At 42.4% G+C, this 21,523-nt stretch overlaps 1 protein-coding gene across 1 annotated transcript in view; it reads left to right on the top strand.

The window, feature by feature from the left end:
- The window catches only part of LOC123366133 (blood vessel epicardial substance-like), a 133,732-nt gene extending 112,906 nt beyond the window's left edge, over positions 1-20,826 (top strand). The window contains 4 exon segments of the mRNA XM_045009268.1: positions 1,004-1,171; positions 11,721-11,862; positions 15,424-15,525; positions 19,199-20,826. Coding sequence (XP_044865203.1) covers positions 1,004-1,171; positions 11,721-11,862; positions 15,424-15,491 — 378 coding nt within the window. The 3' untranslated portion in view covers positions 15,492-15,525; positions 19,199-20,826.
- The last annotated feature ends 697 nt before the right edge of the window (positions 20,827-21,523 follow it).

Here is a 21,523-nt window from a genome sequence, read left to right as displayed (position 1 = left end):
AATATTGCTACAGCAGTACTGAACTGTGATATAGTGGTTTTTGTGTGCCACTGCCCTCTTCTGGCTAGAATGCGAGACCTGCTCAAGTGTTTATAAGTTTATAATTGTCTTCCTGTACTTCCATAGCAGTACTACTGATGACTAATTGATTTGATTGTTTAGCACAAGTGTCGAAGGCTTGCATTTATGAAAAGGTCGTGAATTCTGTTGTAGCTGAAGACAGGGCAAATCAAGCTGTAACAATTTGTATGAGTATCAGAGGGGTAGCCGTGTTAGTCTGGTTCTGTAGAAGCAGCAAAGAATCCTGTGGCACCTTATAGACTAACAGACGTTTTGCAGCATGCGCTTTCGTGGGTGAATACCCACTTAGAACATTAAAATATCACTGATAATATCTTTTTCATATGCCAACTGTGCCAACACGTAGTAACTATGAGTAATTTTACTTAGTAAGTAGTCTTAGAACATCAGCGGGACTATTCACATGAGAAAAGAGAAAATTTTTCCACACTATCCTTCCAAAAATCTTCCTAGAACAAATTTAGCTCTCATGTAATTAGATGGGAATTGCATTAAGGTCACTGGATTTAATTTGATTGTTTTATGTCCAATGAATTTCAATGGAATTAAAAGGTGTGTTCCTTATATTTTTTTCCTAAATATATCTCTAGATTACAAATGCTGATCTTAACTGTATTTGTGGAGACAACTCTATTTGATGAGGGAAGGATTTACATGGCATACACTTCCGCCAGTCCATTAAACAAATGAAAAAAATCAGATGAAAACATTTACTGCACTTATAAATAATGGAAATTTAAAAAATACAATAAGAAGCATCTTGGGTGCCTTTAAACTTGTAGGTGGTATGTATCTTATGGGATATACATGGGTTGAATTATGACTGCACTAGTTATTTTTGCTGCATCCCCAAATTAAAATCTGGTGTGACCTGTTTTTCAAACAATAAAGTGATGTTAATTCTGTACATATGTTTTCTTAGGTCACCATTACTGCAGATGACAACTGTAAGTTTCTGTGCTGGTCCAGGGAACGACTCACTTACTTTCTGGAATCTGAACCATTCCTTTATGAAATATTTAGGTATCTTATTGGTAAAGATATTACAAACAAACTCTACTCATTGAATGATCCAACACTAAATGATAAGGTGAGTTTTTGGGGAGGGTTCCCGTCCCTGTGCTATATTGTTAGATGCTGTAAAGACAGGTTAATTTTATTCTCTTAATCCTGCTCATATATTCCATTACATTCACACACACACACACACACACACACACACACACACACACACACACACACACACATATCCAAAGACGGAATTGTTTTTTGTGTATCAAAAATGTGCTTAATGCAGAATATTTGGGTTTTTTGGATGGTAAAGATGCTGATCAATGTCAGGTCAGTGCTCGAGAGAAAAGAGGCGTGGTTAAGGCCCATGTCTGCACTACAAACTTTCACCAATGCAAGTTACATTGGCATAAAGCGGATGCAGTTAGTATATCGCTTCCATGCATGCTTGGCTCTTTGCAGTGGTTCTGTGCGTACTCATCAGGAGTGCTTGTGTTGATGCACAGTGTGGTGCACCATGGGTAGGGATCCCAATGTGCAACCCGCCACCATCCAACACACTTTGGGAAGTTTTGGCAATGCATAGTGGGGCAGAAACAAGTCATCAGGGTGACTGGGCGCAAGGGGTCAACTTCCCAGGATGCAACTGTCTCCATCCCATAATGTCATCTACATCCCATAATTTTCATGCCATATTTAAAAGTCTCACAAAACGGCACAGCCCTCCTCACTGTCCACCATCTCTGACAGAAGCATGGAGCCTACACAGCACTGCACTATTGTCATAAGCATTGCAAGTACAGGACACACGATCCTCTGGTACTTGCAGAGCCGTAAGAAGAACCCACTGATTTGTGGGGAACAGGACTATTTCTTGGAGGACAGATAGCTGTAGGCCATAACAAGAGCCAGTTCAAGATTGTTAGTGGTATTTGTGGAGCAGCTACAGATGGTGGAGCGCCAATTTTGGGCCCAAGAAACAAGCACTGACTGGTGGGAATCACATCGTAATGGAGGTTTGGGATGGCGAGTGGTGGCTGCAGGACTTTTGGATGCGCAAGGCCACATTCCTGGATCTGTGTGCCGAGCTCACCCCAGCCCTCCAGTACAGGGACACTAGGATGAGAGCTGCCTTGACAGTGGAGAAGCAAGTGGCAATAGTACTTTAGAAATTTTCAATGCCATATTGTTGCCATCCAGTGGGAAATCATTTTGAAGTTGGAAAATCCATTGTGACGACCTTTGTCATGCAAGTATGCAGGACCATTAATCATGTCCTGCTATTAAGGACTGTGACTCTGGTGTGCAGGACACAGTGGATGGCTTTGCAGCAATGGGGTTCCCAAACTTCTGTGGAGCAATAGACAGCACCCATATCCCTATTTTGGCACCAGATCACATTGCCACAGAATACATCAACAAAAAGGGCTACTTTTCAATTGTTATGCAAGCATTAGTCGATCACCAGCGGCACTTCACCGACATCAGTGCTGGCTGGTCAGGGAAAGTGCATAACACTCTCATCTTTAAGAACACAGGACTGTTCAGAAAGCTACAAGCTTGGACTTCCTTTCCCAAGTGGCAGATTACCACTGGTGATGTTGAAATGACTCTTGCTCCTCTCGCATATGAAGCCACCTCGACAGCACCAAGGAAAGATTCAGCTACCGGCTCAGCAGGTGCCTCCTCCTCCCTCCTGTTGAAACTGTTCCACTGTGGATAAATAATGAAAGAGTGATTTGGACCAGTGGAAACGGGACCCTGGGTCTCCTACCTTCTAGGTGTCCTAACCATTGGGATATGGAGTCATTCTCTCTCTCACCCCACCACCAGGATTATTTAGCCACAGTGGAACAGTCATTGGGCCAGAGAGAGTGTGATTCGGTAGCCCAGTAGTTAGGGGACCCCTCTGGAAGGTGGGAGACCCTGAGTACAGTCCCCTGGCTCCAATCACTCTTTCATTATCAATGTATCAGCTTCAACAGGAAAGGGAAACCCCACATCAGAGTATTGCATGGTCTAACGATTATAGCACTCTCCTGAAAGGTGTAAGACCCCTGGTCAAATCCCTTCTCCCACTCCAGGTGGTTATTGAACCTGGGTCTCCCACATCCCCAGTGATTAACAACTGGGCTAAACGTTATAAGATGGGCACCACCTCCTCTTCCTCTAGCTCGCTTTTGAATGGGCCCTGATCCAGTAGGTGCCCTGTGAGTACACCTTCTGGATTAGGCCTCGCCCGACCAAGGCAGCTAAATGTTTTTCTCCCACCAGTTCGTGGATTGCTCTGGGGTTTAGGTAGGAGAGAGGTGTCTGGACGCTTATTAGAAGGCAGCAGTGCACATACCCAGAGGCAGAAACATATGTGCCTAGGGAACTTTTACGCTGAAAAAATTAGGTGCCAAATGAGTTTAGGCAACTACAGGGAGTTTTGTGGATTGCAGTGGAGCCAAAACTTTGACCGAGGTGCCTAAGTCTGGGCTTTAGGTGACCAAGTCCTTTTGTGGATCCACCAGCTGGAAATTACTTTATCTTTAACAATCTGGGCTCGATTTGACCCATGTACTTAGAGGTGAAGGTTCTGTATCCCATTGCTTGTTTCCTGCGTCATCCAATCCTCCCTAGGCATGTTTTAAAGTGGTAATAGTAATAACCCGTCCAGCTTTCAAAGCCCTTCACAACTTAGATCTTGCCTCTCACGCTGCTCTTTTTGCTCCTCAGCTTGTCCTCTTCACTTTGTCCAACCACATTACAGCCTGCCCCATTGGTGTCCTCCCATTCTTGCCTCCATCCTTCTATGTAAACACCTATCCCTGGCAGGGGTGAAGGAACAATTTGTATAGTCGGGGCGCTGAGAGCCATTGAACCAAATTGTGAATCCTGCATAGGATGGAAACTACTTCAAGCCAGGGGATGCGACAGCACCCTTAGCTCCAACACCTGTGTACCCTGGTGCATCTTTCCTGAACCAGTCCATCCTGCCCCTCGCCCTCTCTACCAAGGCCCTCCTTAATTTTCCCCAAAGGGCGTATTTACCCCAACCTTCCCCTCAGCAAAGTACTAAAAAGAGATATTAGAGCACCGTCCCCCCCCAGAAACCCCTCAACAACAAGCTCTTTAAAAAAGATCATGGAGCCAGTTAGCCTTCTTCTTGTCCCTGCCTGCAGGTATATGGGATCTTGGAGAGCAATTACCATACGGGTGGGGTGCCAATTAATTTCTTTATTAAAGGAAAAAGGAAGTGGTGGGAATTTAACAATGAAATACGATGGGATGGGGTGTATAGGGTGTTTACAATAGACGATGGTGGAGGGGGGGTTTCTTATTGAACAGTGTAGGGAGTTCTAACAGTGGGGTACAGTAAGTGGGGTTTAGCACAATGGGATACAGTACAGTTAATAAGCAACTCAACTTTATATAGGAACAACTCTAGATACAGTGTGGAATGTAAAACATTCCAAAGAGAAATGCAAAATAAAATAGTAGCTTCTATATAGAATGGTCAACAATCTTAGATAGAATGTATCAAGTGGTTGGTGGCCTTATACACAATGTAACACAATGGTATCAATGCAAATACAAAGTATATCAGAAAGGTGGAAGTAAAATTTGAATCACAGTGCAATAATACAATATGGGTGATAAGTGAAATTATGCAGTGTGGACTTAATTTGTGAGGCTGTGATAGCAAGAGTGTACCTAAAGGCTGGGTCAAGAAACAGGAAGGGGGGCGGGAATGATAGTGGCAACTGATGAGAGATGCAGCTGCAAGCAGCGAGAGACTCTGAAGCCCTGTGAGGTAAGGACAACGGAGCAGTGTTGGCGGGGGAGGGAAGCAGCAAGGGGTTTGGGAACTTCAGAGGGTGATGCAGACGTGGGGGAAAAAGCAGCAAAAACCTTATCTATCTTCTAACTTAATCAAACTTATATAAAATGACAAGCAGCTTCTACAAAGTAACAAAACAGGTACAGAATACAATCAGGCAATGACTTTTTAAATCTATCTTAACCAATGACTAGGCAAAACAACAAATATCACAATTCTAAGCAAACTACAACAAGCAGCTATATGGAGCAACAAAACAATGAACTATAGCAAGGCAGGTGAGACTTACAAGCTTTATAATCTTAACAAACTATGACTTATTAAACTAAAGAAACAAAACCTGTGGTGCACCTTATGCTATGGGGAAGTTACAGAGGGCAGAGTGGTATGTGCCCAGAATACAGCTCCCAAGGCAGCCCCCAAGGAAGCCAAGGGAGGTGGCTGCAGCAGTGGATACAGCTGAAAACAGTGAGTCCAAGGCAAAGCCCACAGGAGCAGAGCTTAGCAGCAGCACCAACTTACTTTTAGTGGCAGAGTGCCATGGAGTTTAAGAGAGAGGTTTTAAAACACAGACCAAGGTTTAGCTTGAGTCTGTGTGCTGGGGAGACAGAGCCAGCAGCTAAAATAATAAAATAAAAGTACAGAAAGTTTCACAGAGGGATTCTTACCAGCCCCCAAGGCAGCAGCAGAGGCAGAAGCAGCAAGAACATCAGAAGGCTTGGTACAGTCTAGATAATCAGGAGATCTCTCAGGCAGCAATTCGTTCTTCGTGGGGGGGGGTTCAAAAAACGGGTGTACGCTCAAAAATAAAACGAGAGCGGAGAAAGGACCCCCAGAACCCCCTGGCTGATTAGACCAGGCAGCAATGCAGGAACCTTTCAGAAGTCTGTTCAGAAAATGTCTGTTTATAAAGGCAAACCTGGGCAGCTTCCCGCCAGTAACTCTGATTGGCTCCCCCTTTTACAGGGAGGAGAGAAGGCAGGGAGGAGACTGCAGGCAGCCACAGGCATGTCTGGGCAAGTCCTGTGCAATAGGTGACTCAAAAGCACATGAGGTCTATGACTCATGCCCAGGATCTTAAAACACAATAGGTCTTGCAGCTCTGGACAGTGCCTACCCTACACCAAGCCCAGGTTTTAACAAGGTGATAACAGGACTAACCCTTTGAACAGGGCAGTGGTCCCACTTAGCACAAGTGGCCATCCTTTTGAGAAGGGCAATGGCTCTTGTTAAACAACTTAAGGGGCCCTCCCTTTGAGAAGGGCAGAGGCCCTGGTAAACAACTTAACAGCCAGGGAGGGGCGGCCACAGAGGAGAACAAGAACAAAAGGGAGTAAGGGGACAGCTTTAAGAAACAAAATGGAGCTGTAACAGACACTCCTCTGATGGATCACATGGCTTTTTGTTGCACCCTTTGTATTCCATTTGTACATTATTTTTCTATTTACACTATAAACTCTTCAGGGCAGGACCCTTGTCTTTAAAGTACCTAGTGCACTGTGACAGCTATATAAATACACTGTTCTTTGTCTTTAACCGTATATCGGGTTGAATCTTGTTTTTTCCATAATAAACACAATTCAGATTAGTTATTTCTTTAGATTTTTCATTTATTTATTCTAAAGAAACCAATAGTCACCACTGATAGAAAGATACTGCAGAAATACAATGTATAGTATTTTGCTATACGTAGGGCCCTACCAAATTCACGGCCATGAAAAACGCATCACAGACGATGAAATCTGGTCTCCCACCGTGAAATCTGGTCTTTTGTGTGTTTTTACCCTATACTATACAGATTTCATGGGGGAGACCAGAGTTTCTGAAATGGGGGTCCTGACCCAAAAGGGAGTTGCAGAAGGGTCACAAAGTTATTTTAGGAGGGTTGCAGTATTGCCATCCTTACTTCTGCGCTGCCTTCAAATCTGGGCAGCTGGAAAGCAGCGGCTGTTAGCCGGGCACCCAGCTCTGAAGACAGTGTCCTGCCAGCAGCAGCGTGGAAGTAAGGGTGACAATACCATACCATGCCACCCTTACTTCTGAGCTGCTGCTGGTGGCGGCTCTGTCTACAGAGCTGATCTCCTGGCCAGCAGCCACCACTCTCCAGCTGCCGAGCTCTGAAGGCAGCGCCGCTGCCAGCAGCAGCCAAGAAGTAAGGGTAGCAGCACCGCAACCCCTCCTGCAATAAACTTGTGCCCCCTGCCCCACAACTCCTTTTTGGGTCAGGACCCCTACAATTACAACACAGTGAAATTTAAATAGCCGAAATCATGAAATTTATGTTTTGGGTTTTTTTTAAATCTTATGACCATGAAATTAACTGAAATGGACTATGAATTTGGTAGGGCCCTAGCTATATGAAAAAAGGTTGTGTATATCTTTTAATTGGGAGGAGGCTGGACTAAGTGACTAGGGGGACTTTACCATCTCTGACTTCAACTGTTAGACTTTTTGGAGACAGGTCTTCATGGATGTTAGTTTATACTGTAGATTCAGGTATTATGTGAGGACAAATATATACATAACCTTGTGTTACTTTCATTATATCTCCTTACATGGCTACATGGCTTTGCATTGTTTGGATAGAGGAGCTATGTTGTGCTTATGGTTCTTATTGTTTATGTAGTGGCTTCAGAGTTTTGATAAACATTTACTCTAGTAATAGTGGACTTCTTCTGCACCGCTTATATAACTCCCAATTACTTGTAGGTTTAGCAGCAACCTCAATTAGTCACTTTAGCTCTGGCTTCATGATTTTAATCCACTCTGATTTATCAACCCTAAATTCTTTCTTATCAGGTTGTTCATCAAAAATCTCCTAACTAGGTCATATTATAGCTGCTATAATAAAGTTGTGAACTTAGTGGAAAATAGTCCAAAATGAATTAATTGGCACTCATACTATACAACAAATTTCACTCCAAAAGCATCCCTGGAATTCAGCATCAGTAATTCTACTGAGTTTCTTCTCTGCCTCCAGACAGATCTGCAAGAGTCGTTCGAGAAACAACATTATAGTATTTTTTTTTACCAATGTAGCAGTGCCTATACTGTCCCCTGCTACATTATACCTGGCCACTAAATGCATGAATACAAACTCTTTCGGCTTCTAAAAGTCAGCTAGAATATAAGACACAGGCCTGATCCTGTAAGGACAGTTTGGTGTTTTGGGCATATCAGAGCAGGGTTAAAAAAAAAGTGAGGAACGGGACAGGGAGCACACAGGGGAACTCTGTATTGCAATAATGAGGATGGTGCTGCGCAGCCAGCAAGTGGTTTTTGCCTATCTGGAGTGTGGCCTAAGGAGAGAACACATAGCTAAGCGCCTCCTTAGCATGCTAAGTTCCCTCAGGCAAACACATTTTCTTTTGTGCACTCTTCTGAGCATGGAAGCAGGAATTTGAGGCTGACTTCTGTTCGGAGTAGGGTACTGTGCATACTGCAGCCCTCACTTGAAACAGGTGTGTGCTTCCTGTTGTACATCGTGCAAGGACTTGTAGGATCAAAGTCTTAGCATCAACCATTCTTAAATAAAAAATAAAATGTTACATGGAATACTTGTCCATTTGCTCCAAGTTGTGTAGCTGGGATTTGAAGTCAAGTGGCTCTTATTCTCCCTACTGGGATATTTTAAACAGACATCCAAGAGAGATGGTTATTGTAGTCTGGCTGCTTAGGCCCTAATGCGGTCCAGCTACAAACATCTGGTAGGAAGCTATAACTGGAATTGCATTCTATGGGATTTGCAAATTACAGGAGAAATCAGAGGGGAAAGTTGGATTTACTGAAAGGTTTGAGCTTCACTTCGTCTGAGGTTGAGGCCATCCCCTCAAATCTTAAACCTAGACACAATCTAAAAGCATTTAAATGCTAAAAGAAATCTCCTCTTGCTCTTTGTCTCATATTGCCATTCTTTGTTTTTTTTTCTAGCTTAGTTCATTTGCATTAGCGTGTTCTTATTACTTCTGGTACTTCTGTCCCATGCAGAGCCGATTCAAGCAATGAGAACCTCTGCCTCCTGTTTGTAACTTTGGACACAATTTTCAAAATTGACCTGTGATTTTTGGATGCCTCTAGTTTTCGGGTGTCCCATTTGAGACACTTCCAACAGGACTCTATTTTCAAAAATTGCAGAGCACTTGCCTCCTTAAAAACAGACCTCACAAGATATCAGATATACATAAAACTGAGTACCCAAAACTACTGGGCACTTTGGAAAATCTTGTAATATGGATTTTTCCAATCTTGATTCTCCTGTCTCCCCCCCCCAACCCTTTTCATTTGCCTCCTCTCCTCTTTCTTTCATCTTGGCCACCATCTTTCCCATTCTCTCTGCCCTTCCTTCTCATTTTACTTCCTCCTCCCATCCTTTCTGCTCTTTTCTGCATCACCTTAATAATACTACAAATGCATATAATCCAGTACTACTTGTAGGGTACGTTGGAGTAATGAGCTCTCCATCCTTCCCTAGGCTTCCTGCTTCCCACGGTGTTGGGACCATTCTCATCACTGTTCCCACACTGCAGTGTCTGTTGTTGAAATGCTCCTTGTGACTGATGGGAAGGGAGTGTTGACTGGACTCCCAGTACCGTAGGCAGGGCTAGATAATTCTCTAGAGTGACTTTTTTAAGTTCTGCACCTTCCCCCCAATACATTGAAAATGGTAAACAAGCAAATGCATTTAGAATGAAGAGAAAAGATTAGTGTAAATGTGTTTTGGCTAATACCCATTTTGGAGGTTATATCTTACAGCCTTCAATTTAATACAATGGATGCTTATTTAATAGTTGTTTTCCAGGTCACTTCAGAAGATTAGAATCATATTGATAATGTGAATTAGGTTTTATTTGTTGCCAAAGAAAGGGGAATTTTTTAAAACCTAAATGTATGTATAATTTTGTTCATTGTCTCTTTTGATAGTGAAATACCAATATGAATTTAAGATTATTGTAACTGCTGCGACTACTATATTTTAGTACAACTGATACAATATGTATTACATTAGCAAAAATTTAAAGTCATATGTATGGTTTTGGGGAATTTAAAAAAAAATTTATTCTTCAAAGTTGAACCCCTTGACGGCAAACCATTCTGATGGCTGTAAAACAAAATGATTAGTCAAGTAGTTTGTCTTCATTACCATATGACACACAGCCTTAGGTATGTGTGCCAACCTGGATGGGATTCACTGCCAAATGCACATTTATAAATTCCTATTCTCTCTCAAAGGTGCCTTTGTTATTTGTGCAGAAAATGGTGATTCATTATCCTTTTTATGAGAAAGTTACTAAATCATAAATATTAAAGTACAATAGAACAGAGTGCCACCCCATTACATCTTTGTCACTGATTACCACCTCTCATATGCACTTGGCATATAATTGTGACATAGAGTAGTATTTAAAAGAGGCTAGAGCGTGATTATTTCATATAAACTTTATAGTCCAAAGCCTTCTCGAGAAGAGTACTCAAAGCAAGTGAAGGTCCTGGGATCATACACTTCATCTGTATTCAATAAACCCCAAAGCTAGATTGTAACACCTGGCGAATATATTCCCAGGCGCAGCAGTTCATTAGCCTGGAGTTAAGGTTGAATGAATGTATCATTAATATCTGCCAAAAGGTGATGGGAGAGGGGAGGAGTGGGAAGACTTCAGTAGCCTCCAATGCAAATGTCAGCCAGGAAATTCCAACTAACAGTTCTGCCTTACAGAAAACCCCCAGAATATTTGCAAGTATTCAAATGCACATCTAGGGTCATGGTTGTTTACATAATAATTCTGCCCTGTAGTGCCATCCTGATAATAATGAGAAACCCAGAGACTACTTTAGCCTCCCTTCCTTCATATCACTAGTGACCACAAACAACACGAATACACATTAAGACTGAAAATGCAGTATGCATGCAGGCTAAGGTAATAGACAAAGTTTGTCTCTCTTGACTTTCTCATGGTTCTCATAGTGGCACTGTGGGGCAGAATGGATTCTCTTTCCAAATATTTGCAGCACGTGACAGTCCAATGTGCTTATCTAGCCACAAGAGTGTATGAAGTGGCTGTTAAGGTTTGGTGTTGGAGTACAAGTTGGATAAAGTTGGGGTATTGGCTGCTTTTTTGTTATCTGTTGGAGATGGAACTGAAATCTTAATGGAGTGTTAGGGTGTGTTATTCACAGCGATGTGAGCAATATGAATGAATGCAGCATACTTTTCTCTTTAACGTCGTATTTCCATGGTTTTTAAAAGTATAGTAAGTGTCTCTTCCAAGCTCACTCCCCATTTTGCCTCTGGAGCAATGAATCAAGCTCACTTCTCTCACTGGAGAATCGTCAGGGGTGGATCCAGGCACCAGCGCACCAAGCGCGTGGCTGGGGCGGCAAGCTGCGGGGGGCGGCCTGCTGGTCGCTGTGAGGGCAGCAGGCAGGCGGCTTTCGGCAGCACGCCTGCAGGAGGTCTGCGGGTCCTTTGGTTTTGGTGGCAATTTGGCGGGTACACTGAAGGCGCGGGACTGGCAGACCCCTCTCAGGCGCGCCACCAAAAGCTGCCTGCCTGCCATGCGTGGGGCGGCAAAATACATAGAGCCGCCCCTGAGAATTGTTATGCTTTCCTCAGTCTCACTTGCATGGACTGCCCATAGCCACTAACGCGTAAGGCATAGGAACTGCACCTCTGAAACCCATTGCCCCAGCTCACCTCTGACTTTCATAGCCATACTTTAGCCCAAAGAGTCTGCGATGGAGGAAGATTCGCTTTTGTTTCTTACTTTAAAATGTAGCTGTAATATATTAAAACCTTTTATTTCAGACTTCCAAAAAAATGGAGGAGCAGCCCAGCCTTTGCTCACAGCTCTCAGTGATGCAGATGAGAAACAGCATGGCTAGTTCCAGTGACAGTGAAGATGGCTTGCAGCAGTTTCTTCGTGGGTCTTCCACCGCTTCCTCTCTTCGTGAGTCCTCAAAGCAAATCTTGGGCTCGGCCTTGTGGTCCATTAAGAACAATTGTAGAACTTCTATTGACTTCAATAGGAGCAAGATTTGGGCCATTTGTGTGTTGCTGTAAATAAAAGGAGCTTTTGTATTAAGCTGTAGAGAAGTTGAGACATTGTATAGTGGCTTTGGATGGCAACCAAATCTACTTCATTTAAAAATTAGGGAGTGTTACTAATACTAGAAATAATGACCTATAGTATAATGTCTGAGATCTGTAATATCAAACAGATATAATATTTGAGAAAAGGAGGCACATCACATGTGTAAACAACACTGAAAGTTTCAGTAATTATATTCAGTATAAATAATACATGAATCATGTACACAGGGGCTACAGCTTCTAGCTGCATCTAAGCTGCACTGGACAGAGCTTGGTGCAGGGTGGGCAATGGTGGTTTTATGTTACCTTTACAAGCTCTTTGATGCTGGGGCTGGTTTGGCTCATAGTGCAATTTAGAGCAGCCTCAGGGCTGTTCTACGTTGTGCTGGTTGGTAATGCCTATGAAGAGTCATTGTCAGGCACCATCTTTTTGTTCTCTGTTTGTCTAGCACTTAACACCAGGGGGCCCTGGTCCATGATTAGGTCTCCTAGGGTTCGTCTACACAGAAAAAAGAGACCCAAGGCAGTGAGCCTCGGAACCCAGGTCTACTGTGCTGTGGCGCAAAAAATAGCAATGCAGAGATTCAGGCTAAGGCTGGAGCCAGGGTTCTGAAGCCCAGCAGGAAGGGAGGGTCTTGGATCCCAGGCTCCAGCTTGAGCATTAACATTTACACTGCTTCGCAGTGCGAGCCTGAGTCAGTTGACCCAGGGTCTGAATCTCACTGCCAATGGGTTTTGGTTTTTTTTGTAGTGTAGACATATTCTAAGGCACTTAAATACTACTGACAATTCTGCTCTCCAGGAATTGCCAGAGCACAGCAGCACTCTGGTCATGCTCTTTCTTCCCGCCATACCCTTTATTGCCAGCTAGAGGGGGATGTGACACAGAGCTACCAATGCCTGCAAAGTGCCACATGGAAAACTGTCTTTCCATCCGCTCCGAACTCCTAGAGCAGCACAAAGTAGGTGGAATGGGGAAAGCCAGGATCAGGCTCTGTGTTTTTGCATCAGGATCTTATACCTTATAGAAATCTTTTAAATAACTCAATTTAGTTTGGCTTTTTTCTCTGTGTTACATGTAGAACTATAGGAAGTTTATTGGAGCTGTTTTAAAGACACAAAGTCTTACTATGTTATGCTGACCTGCCCACAACTGTGTGGTTACTTTCACGTTCACTATCGCAGGAGAGCCCAAATCCCTCATTATGTGGGCACCAGACTAGACGGTCACTTCCTCTGTCACACACACAGATCAGGAATTTCTTTGCTTTTTTTTCCAAATATACACTTTAGATCTAGATTTTTTTTTATTAAAAACAATTTCTTTTAATCATCAGGTTCCATGATCATACTATATTACTTGTTAGAGTCTGTATGTTGAAAACAAATTTTGCTTAGAAAAATAGGCTCCTCTCATACTGCAATATTTACATTCACCCAAAATAGTTTATCATGTGTACTTGGGTTATATGTGTTCATTTCAATACTTTCCTTTTGTCTCCCACTTAATTTAAATAAACTTTAGTAATAATTTTAACCTGAAATCAGATTTTGAAAAAAAAAAAAAAAAAAAGTACATGTGCCTAACCCAGCCAGCACAGGCTCTTAGTTTAACGGGGTCATACAGAATTAACTATTGTGGCTCTCATGATCTCACTGTTTAGCTGTTAGGATCTTAATATATAAGAACTTGTCAGTGGTCCACCAATACTAAATTTATCTCTTGCTAATATGTAAAAAAAAAATAGATGACTTAATAATTTTTATTTAACCCTAAGGCACCACCTTAATTATCCATTCTCCACTGTCTCCCTTACGATTCTTATTCAAGCCTCCAGATTTGGAGAGTCCTTTTCTTTCTACTTTTTGCCAATGCTATATATATATATATATATTGTCATCACAGTTATAGGAGCACAAGCCCTAGGAGTGTTTCACCCTGATTGTTAGAGGGTGACTGACAGGATGTCATTTTGGGGGGTTAGGGGCAGGTCAGCTTTGATTTTCTTAATTTTCCTATGATCTTTTTTCCAGAAACTCCTGGTTTTGGGGGACATTGTCTGAGCTCTCCCACATACAATTTCCTCTCTTTCCTATGTAGGAAACTGCTTGATTATATTTGTGCAATTGGGAGACAGTCATGGGCAGTTTGGAAGAAAACCTCACTTCCAGCTAACAGCTTCAGAGTGTTTACTCCAGTATTTCAACATTGGGAGAAACTAATCTAAAGGCTTGCAATTTTCAGAAATAATATTAATCCCCATTTATGATAAACCTGAGCTTAATAATACTTGGTAAAGTCCTCTTCTCTATTGTATTCCTGCTATTCCATCTCTTTGTTTCTCTCAACAAGATTTCTTTGTGTTAGTTAACAAAGTGTCTGAGCTTCCAAAACTGATAGAAGGGGATTAGCTGTCTCATTGATAATGCAGTGCTTCCATGGAATTAAATTCTTTGCCTAGACAGCTGGGCAGTCTGTTACCCCTATATAACACTGTCTTTATGACACAGTTCCACTGTCACAAGTTAGCATTGCCTGAATGTAGGTATTGAGAGAGAAGATTTAGCCATGGCTCTCTTTTCCTCAGGTCCCAAAAGCAATCTGAACAAAAAGGTGGACAGTTAGCTTTCCACGTCTATGTTTCAGATAGCCTTGTCGCACCCGTAGGTGCAGCATATTCAATAATTGCTTTTCAGAATAGTCCAATGATGTATGCCAGTGCAGTATGCCTCCAATTGTGGCATAAATGTACCAATATTGAGTTCCCCTTCCAGCTGAAGCCTAGAGCATAAACCAATGTACATTTTTTTAGTAAAAACAAGCAGCAGCAGCAAACCCCCCAACAGATTATCTAGAGAAGGGCAACAAGTGAAAAGCAAGTGTCTTCTGCCACAGGAGAAAACAATAAAAGGGCACTTATCTGGATAAGGCGCTGCATAAATTATAATCTCTTATATGACCAGTTCTTGTGTAGACAAAAGCTTCCCGGTACAAAGATCTGATTTATTTTGGCTGCTACAATGTAGAAAAATCCTACTCTCCTAAGTTTCATGAATTTACTGGAATACACTTGTAAAAACTAGAAGCAGCAAAGAATCCTGTGGCACCTTATAGACTAACAGACGTTTTGCAGCATGAGCTTTCGTGGGTGAATACCCACTTCTTCGGATGCAAGTAGTTTTTCTAGTTGTAAAAACTAGAACTTCATCTTTTGAATGAGTTGAAGGAATTTTTTTTGTAAGTTATGACTTTGCTGCTGTGCTCCAAAAATATAAATTCTCTAATACATTTCTAAAAAGAAATCCACATAAAGAGGGAAAACATTCTTGCTAATAGAACCAATCTACTCATGTACTAATAAACTGTTTTAAGTTTAAATAACAAAACAAAAAACTAACTGTCTGCTTTTATATTAAGGAAATAACCAACAAGATTTCTATAATACTTATGGAGTGGGTCGTTTGCAGCATGATGTTTTCTGTTGATAACATCACATATTAACCCAACATCCTCAAAAAGGTATTAAAATGAAGTTTGCTTATGCCAGGTTTGTACTTGTACTTGAAATACACAATGCATCTGTGCACAAGTTATTAGTAAATGAAACTGTGAAGTAATTTTTAAAAAAATGTAAGTAAATGCAAAAAATGAGTTGGAGCAGACAAATAATTTCAGCTAATTTTATCTTGGATGGTGTTTCAGTGTTATTGCTATAAAATAAGCCTAATGGTTAGCAGTAATTAATATGCAGGGTGACGGAGTCTCTTTTTAAAAAAAAATAGTATCTGGTTTAGCTCACTCAGGAGTGTTGCTGGTCTCTACAAATTTTGTATTTGAACCCACTAAAGCAGGGGATGGCAACCTTTCAGAAGTGATGAGCCAAGTTTCCATTTATTCACTCTAATTTAAGGTTTCGCATGCCAGTAATACATTTTAACGTTTTTAGAAGGTCTCTTTCTATAAGTCTATAATATATAACTAAACTATTGTTGAAGATGAAGTAAATAAGGCTTTTAAAATGTTTAAAAAGTTTCATTTAAAATTAAATTAAAATGCAGAGCCCCCCGGTCTGTTGGTCAGGACCCAGGCAGTGTGAGTGCCACTGAAAATCAGCTTGTGTGCCGCCTTCGGCACCCGTGCCATAGGTTGCCTACCCCTGCTCTAAAGTCTCTAAGGTCTAAGCTAAGGAGGAAGGTAGTATGAGGATTTCTTTTCAGTAATGCTTTCATTGGTGTTACTCATTATGTTCAATGTTATACCCAGGGACGGTTCTACCTTTTTGGCCGCCCCAAGCAGTCATGACCGGGAGGCGCCCCGGAGCCGCGGGAGCAGAGGACCTCCCGCGGGCATGACTGCGGAGGGTCAGCTGGCCGCGCGGCTCAGCTGGACCTCCCGCAGCTGCGGACGGTTCGCAGGTCCGGCGGCTCCGCTTGAGCTGCCGCAGGCATGCCTGCGGGAGGTCCAGCCGAGCCGCAGGACCAGCAAACCGTCCGCAGTCATGCCTGCAGGAGGTCCACTGGAGCCGCGGGATGAGCGCCCCCTCCGCAGTCATGCCTGCGGCAGGTCTGGTCGTCCCGGGGCTCCGGTGGACCTCCCGCAGGCATGACTGCGGCAGGTCCGCCGGCCCAGCCTGCCGCCCCCCCGGGAAAGGGCCGCCCCACGCGCGTGCTTGCCGCGCTGGGGTCTGGAGCTGGCCCTGGTTATACCCAGCTTGTGGTTAAAAGCAGGATTGTGTTGCACAAGAAATACCTTTTTTAATAAGCATTTGAACTTAGGAACTGGAGACAGTGCAATAGACTACTGTATTGGTGGCCCAGGTTTGAGGCTCATTCAGGCTTTTGTATGTCCTCCGAACAAAGGATAGAGGCAGACCTACATGACTCTTCAGCATTTGGAGGAAGCAAGGAGGATGTGGCACGCTCGGGGGAGGGGGCAGAACTGCGTGGGAAGAGGCAGGGAGGGGTGGGACCTTGGGGGAAGGGTGGGGTGGGGGTGGGGCCTGGGACAGAGCTGGGGGTCAAGCACCCCCTGGCATTTTCAAAAGTCGTCTTCTGTGGTGCAGAAGAAATTTACAGTATGAGAGCAGACTGCCAACTCTGTTCAGCAGGCTTGTGCCACCGTGCTTCTGACTACTACAGAGAGACATGGGCTCTTCTGAACAAAGGAAAATCATCTTTGCTCATATCACCCTCAAAGTTATTAACTACTAGTAACATCTAAAAATGAAATTGAAACTTTAGGCCTAAATTTTCAGGCCTCAATTGTAATGGGTGTAATTTGTGCCCGTTATTTAGGTATTTAGATATCTAAATCCATAACTTCACCCACAAATCTCAGATTTAAACATCTCAGGGTATGTCTACACTGGGGGGGCGGGGAAAAAAAGGCAGCAAGTCTCAGAGCCCAGGTCAACTGACTCAGGGTCACGCTACAGGGCTCAACATAGCAGTGTAGATGTTCCCACTTGGGCTGTATCCAGGCTCTGAAGCCCAGTGAGGAGTGAGGATCTCCGAGCCTGCGCTGCAGCCTGAGCAGTAATGTCTACACTGCTATTTTTAGCCCCATCATGCCAGTTCGTATCAGTGGACCTGGGCTTGGAGACTGACTGCTGTGGCGTTTTCGTTGCAGTATAGATGTATCCTAAGTGGCCTAACCTGCACTTGCAATTTTTACTCACAAAAATAAGTATCTGAAAACAAGGCCTTTGTAGTCCCTGTGTTTAATAATATACAGACTAATCTCTGTATAAAGCCAGCTGAGTAATTTAAATAGTTTGTAAATACTGGGGGGGGGAGAAATAAAGTACTGCATAATACAGTTACTACATGTGGTATTCTAAAAGCACTAATTAATACCTTCCAGTGTTTGCATGAGTGTAATTTTTAAATCTGAACACAGAAATGCAAAGCATATACTTGAATTGTAAGCTCCTCGGGACAGAGACCATCTTTCTCTTGTGTCTTTGTACAGCACAAAGCACCATGGGGTCCTGGTCCATGACTAGGGCTCCTAGGTGCCATGGTAATAAAAATAAAACATTATTAATTATTGCATAGATGATGGATTGAAGTTTAAGTAGTTTGTGTAATAAGAATGTCAGTGTACTAACCATATGTTATGGCTGCAAAGATTCTTGAAGGGAAATCTGCATATATAGAAATAGCATCTGGCTGGCATGACTGTTTGTCTTTTACTGTTTTTCTTCTAGAATAATATTTTAACATTTGAAAGATTTTCATGCTGTTTTCAGTCATCGTATGCAGGCTGTTTATAAACTCTGCCAGTCCAAAGCCTGCACCAGTTATGAATGCAGGACTGCTGAACTCTTAGGGAATGGAGAGACAACAGGGAGTTAAATACAATTTTCAGATTGAAAGACAGAGATTTACCTGTCAGATGAGTGTTAAGGAGAGTGATGAAACTAAATCCCCTCCACAATATGTACTCGTATAGACTCAAATCTCGAAGTCCATTCTCCAGCAATGTGCCCATTAACTTCCAACTGAGTGTGCTCTGCTTTAGAGGGTTTTATTCATTGCTGCTTTGCCTGAAGGCTACCACCTACTGCTAGAGCAGTGAACCAATTTCAGTCATTGGCTACATGGTGCATATTATTTAGCCCTACATTTGTTAATAACATAACATACTTGTTTTTCATTACAGTTGTTGATGCAGTGGGAGTTACATCTTACCCCTCAGTATGTTTTATCGCGTGTTGTTGCTTATGAGGCAGTGTGGAGCTGAGATCTGCCTGAGTAAACTTAAGAGTTTTGTCATGACTTTGGGTCCTGAGGCTAGTACTCAAAGATACCTTCTGTGCTTAAGTCATCCTTCTATTTCCTCGGGTCAATTTGTGGATGAAAACAGCAATAAGAAAAATACCTATCGGCAACACAGGTCCCTGAGTAGGAAGTGCAGAAAACTCCCATTGACACAAAAGGAGTTTTTTCTGAGTATGGACAGTAGCAATTGGCCCTAAAATATTATGATGATTCCTATCCCCTTTACCTGTCATCCACGATTTTCTGATGCTATAGTACAGATGTCAAATTAATTGACTTTAACTGGGAAAATATAAATTCTTTACAGTTGGGAGAATCGTCAGATTTGCTGTGTCCTTATCACAATGAGTCTGTATCACGGGGGTGCATTCTTCAGTTTAACTTTTTTCTTCTCTTTGAAATTGTGTCAGGCCGCACATCTCCCTATATGAGAACTTCGGCAAAAATGAAACCAATAGAAGAAAGTGGTGAAGATGATGTCTTTGAACTACCCTCTGCTGTTAAGCCTGAAGTTCAGTGACTGCCTTGAACAGATGGTCTCGAACATCCAGGGACACCGTAGACATGGCAAAAGCAAGAAGCTTAATTTGATGGGATTCTGAAAACTATCAGCACCCTTTACTTCCAGAGAATTATACCACAATATACCTGTTAGTGGCTTCTAGATAAAGATGCCAAGTTTTATTTATTCTCCTTTAAAAAAAAAGGCATAGATTATATTTTTAGTTATTGGCCAGGAGTTTTGAATGGTTGTGTTTTTACTTTGGCTCTCTCTCAAGTTAAATTCAGTTTTAAGCAACAGACTAGTCTGAAATTTTATTCGCTTATTGAGTACCATTTTCAAAATCAGCCAAGTCCCATTTTTCTAAGCCACTTAGGAGCCTAAGTCCCAGTGAAAGTGAATGGGAATGTTTGAAAATTTGACCCAATATCATTTGTACCCAACACCATAGTTATTAATATTGCAATTTCAAAATGAAATTAATACACACAGTTTTTTGTGTGTGCATGAATGTATGTGCTTATATTTTAGACAGAGAAAACCATTTTAAAAGAACATTAAAGTTGCAAAGTCAAGCACTCAAAAGTTAGGAAAGGCCAGAATTAAGTTTCCCATGCAACCTGTATTGGCCCCTTTATGTGTATACATTATGATGCAATTTTTCATTACATTATCACATTCTGTTTCCCACAAGAGTTTGGCAAAATGTATAGATTTGACACAAAGGCCATCCTTCTGCCAAATTGCAAGTCTCTGCTCTAATGCATGGGGATTCTAAAGCATCTTAAAAAAAAAGTCACTAGAATTTTTAAACATGGCCAAAATAATGTATTTTTCCCTAGTTTTGTTCTTGGAAACAGCTGCACCGTTTTGGCTAAAGTTTTCCAAAGTAGTTCTCCTGAGGGAGACTCCTAGTATGGGAAATTTCAGCCCAAAGAGTTATAGTTTGGCAAAATTATAAGTAGCTGAAAAAAGTCTCTCTCATAAGGGGAAGTGTTGGGCAGCCTTAATAATAGGTGGCACTACCAGCTCCACCTATAGTGTGAGCACATGAATAAATAAAATCAATGTATTTGTCACACAATAATAAACTGTATTCATTGTCAAAGAGCATAATGGCAGATACAACAGTCTATGTAACAATTTAAGATGACAGAATGTGGAGACTAGAATATGACAAATAATGAGATTGGATAACAGTTGGAATCTGGCTTAAACTCACTCTATGAATTTTACTGTGATCATCGTCCTAGTATCGGCAGTGAAGTTAAGCCTAAGAGTGTCCTTGAATCAGCCTGTGCCTATGGTATATCATCTGTTTTTACACTGTTCTGAAGCTCTTGCAACGCCAAAGGACAACACTTGTTTTTGTGGTTTTAAATTCAATTTTTATGTTACTTCAGTGTGTCTTGTGGTTTTTGTTTTCTGCATATTAAAAATTCTCATTGAGGTGAGCCATAGTTACATATTTATGTAAATATATGTTAAATACATTTTACATCTCACATCATGTATGCAGTAAATCATGCTGGCTCCTTTTGGAGTGGAGGTAATTTATCATATAAATTCACTGTTTGAGTTTTGTAAAAACCTTTATTTACCTTGTAGACAATAAGAGCTCCTTTTGGAGCCATTGCCATCTCTTGTATAAGTACTTAAACCGGTTATAAAGATACAGATCTGATAAAATCACCATTGTGTGATGTCAATGAGTGTTGTGTGGTACTAGCACAGGGGTTGGCAACCTCTGGCACGTGGCTCGCCAGGGTTAAGCACCCTGGCAGGCCGGGTCAGTTTGTTTACCTGCCATGTTGGCAGGTTCGGCTGATCGCTGCTCCTGCTGGCCGCAGTTCGCCGCTCCAGGCCAATGGGGGCTGCAGGAAGCAGTGCGGGATGAGGGATGTGCTGGCTGTGGCTTCCCGCAGCCCCCATTGGCCTGGAGCGGCGAGCCGCAGCCAGTGGGAGCCATGATCGGCCAAACCTGCCGACGTGGCAGGTAAACAAAGTGGCCCACTCCCCCAGGGTGCTTACCCTGGCGAGCTGTGTGCCAGAGGTTGCTGACCCCTGTACTAGCATTATCAGCAATCAAGACAAACTTAAAGACATGAAAAAGGTTAGTAAGTTAGGGTCCTGCCAGGGACTTTGCCCCAGGCAGGGCATGCCCCGGTTTCCGGGTTTTAAACCCTGCGCTGACTGTAACAGGCCTATGCCTGTTAGTGACCCCCATGGCAGC

This window comes from Mauremys mutica, chromosome 3 (assembly GCF_020497125.1).
Source record: "Mauremys mutica isolate MM-2020 ecotype Southern chromosome 3, ASM2049712v1, whole genome shotgun sequence".
NCBI lineage: Eukaryota > Metazoa > Chordata > Testudines > Geoemydidae > Mauremys > Mauremys mutica.
This window is presented reverse-complemented; position numbering and strand designations above follow the sequence as displayed.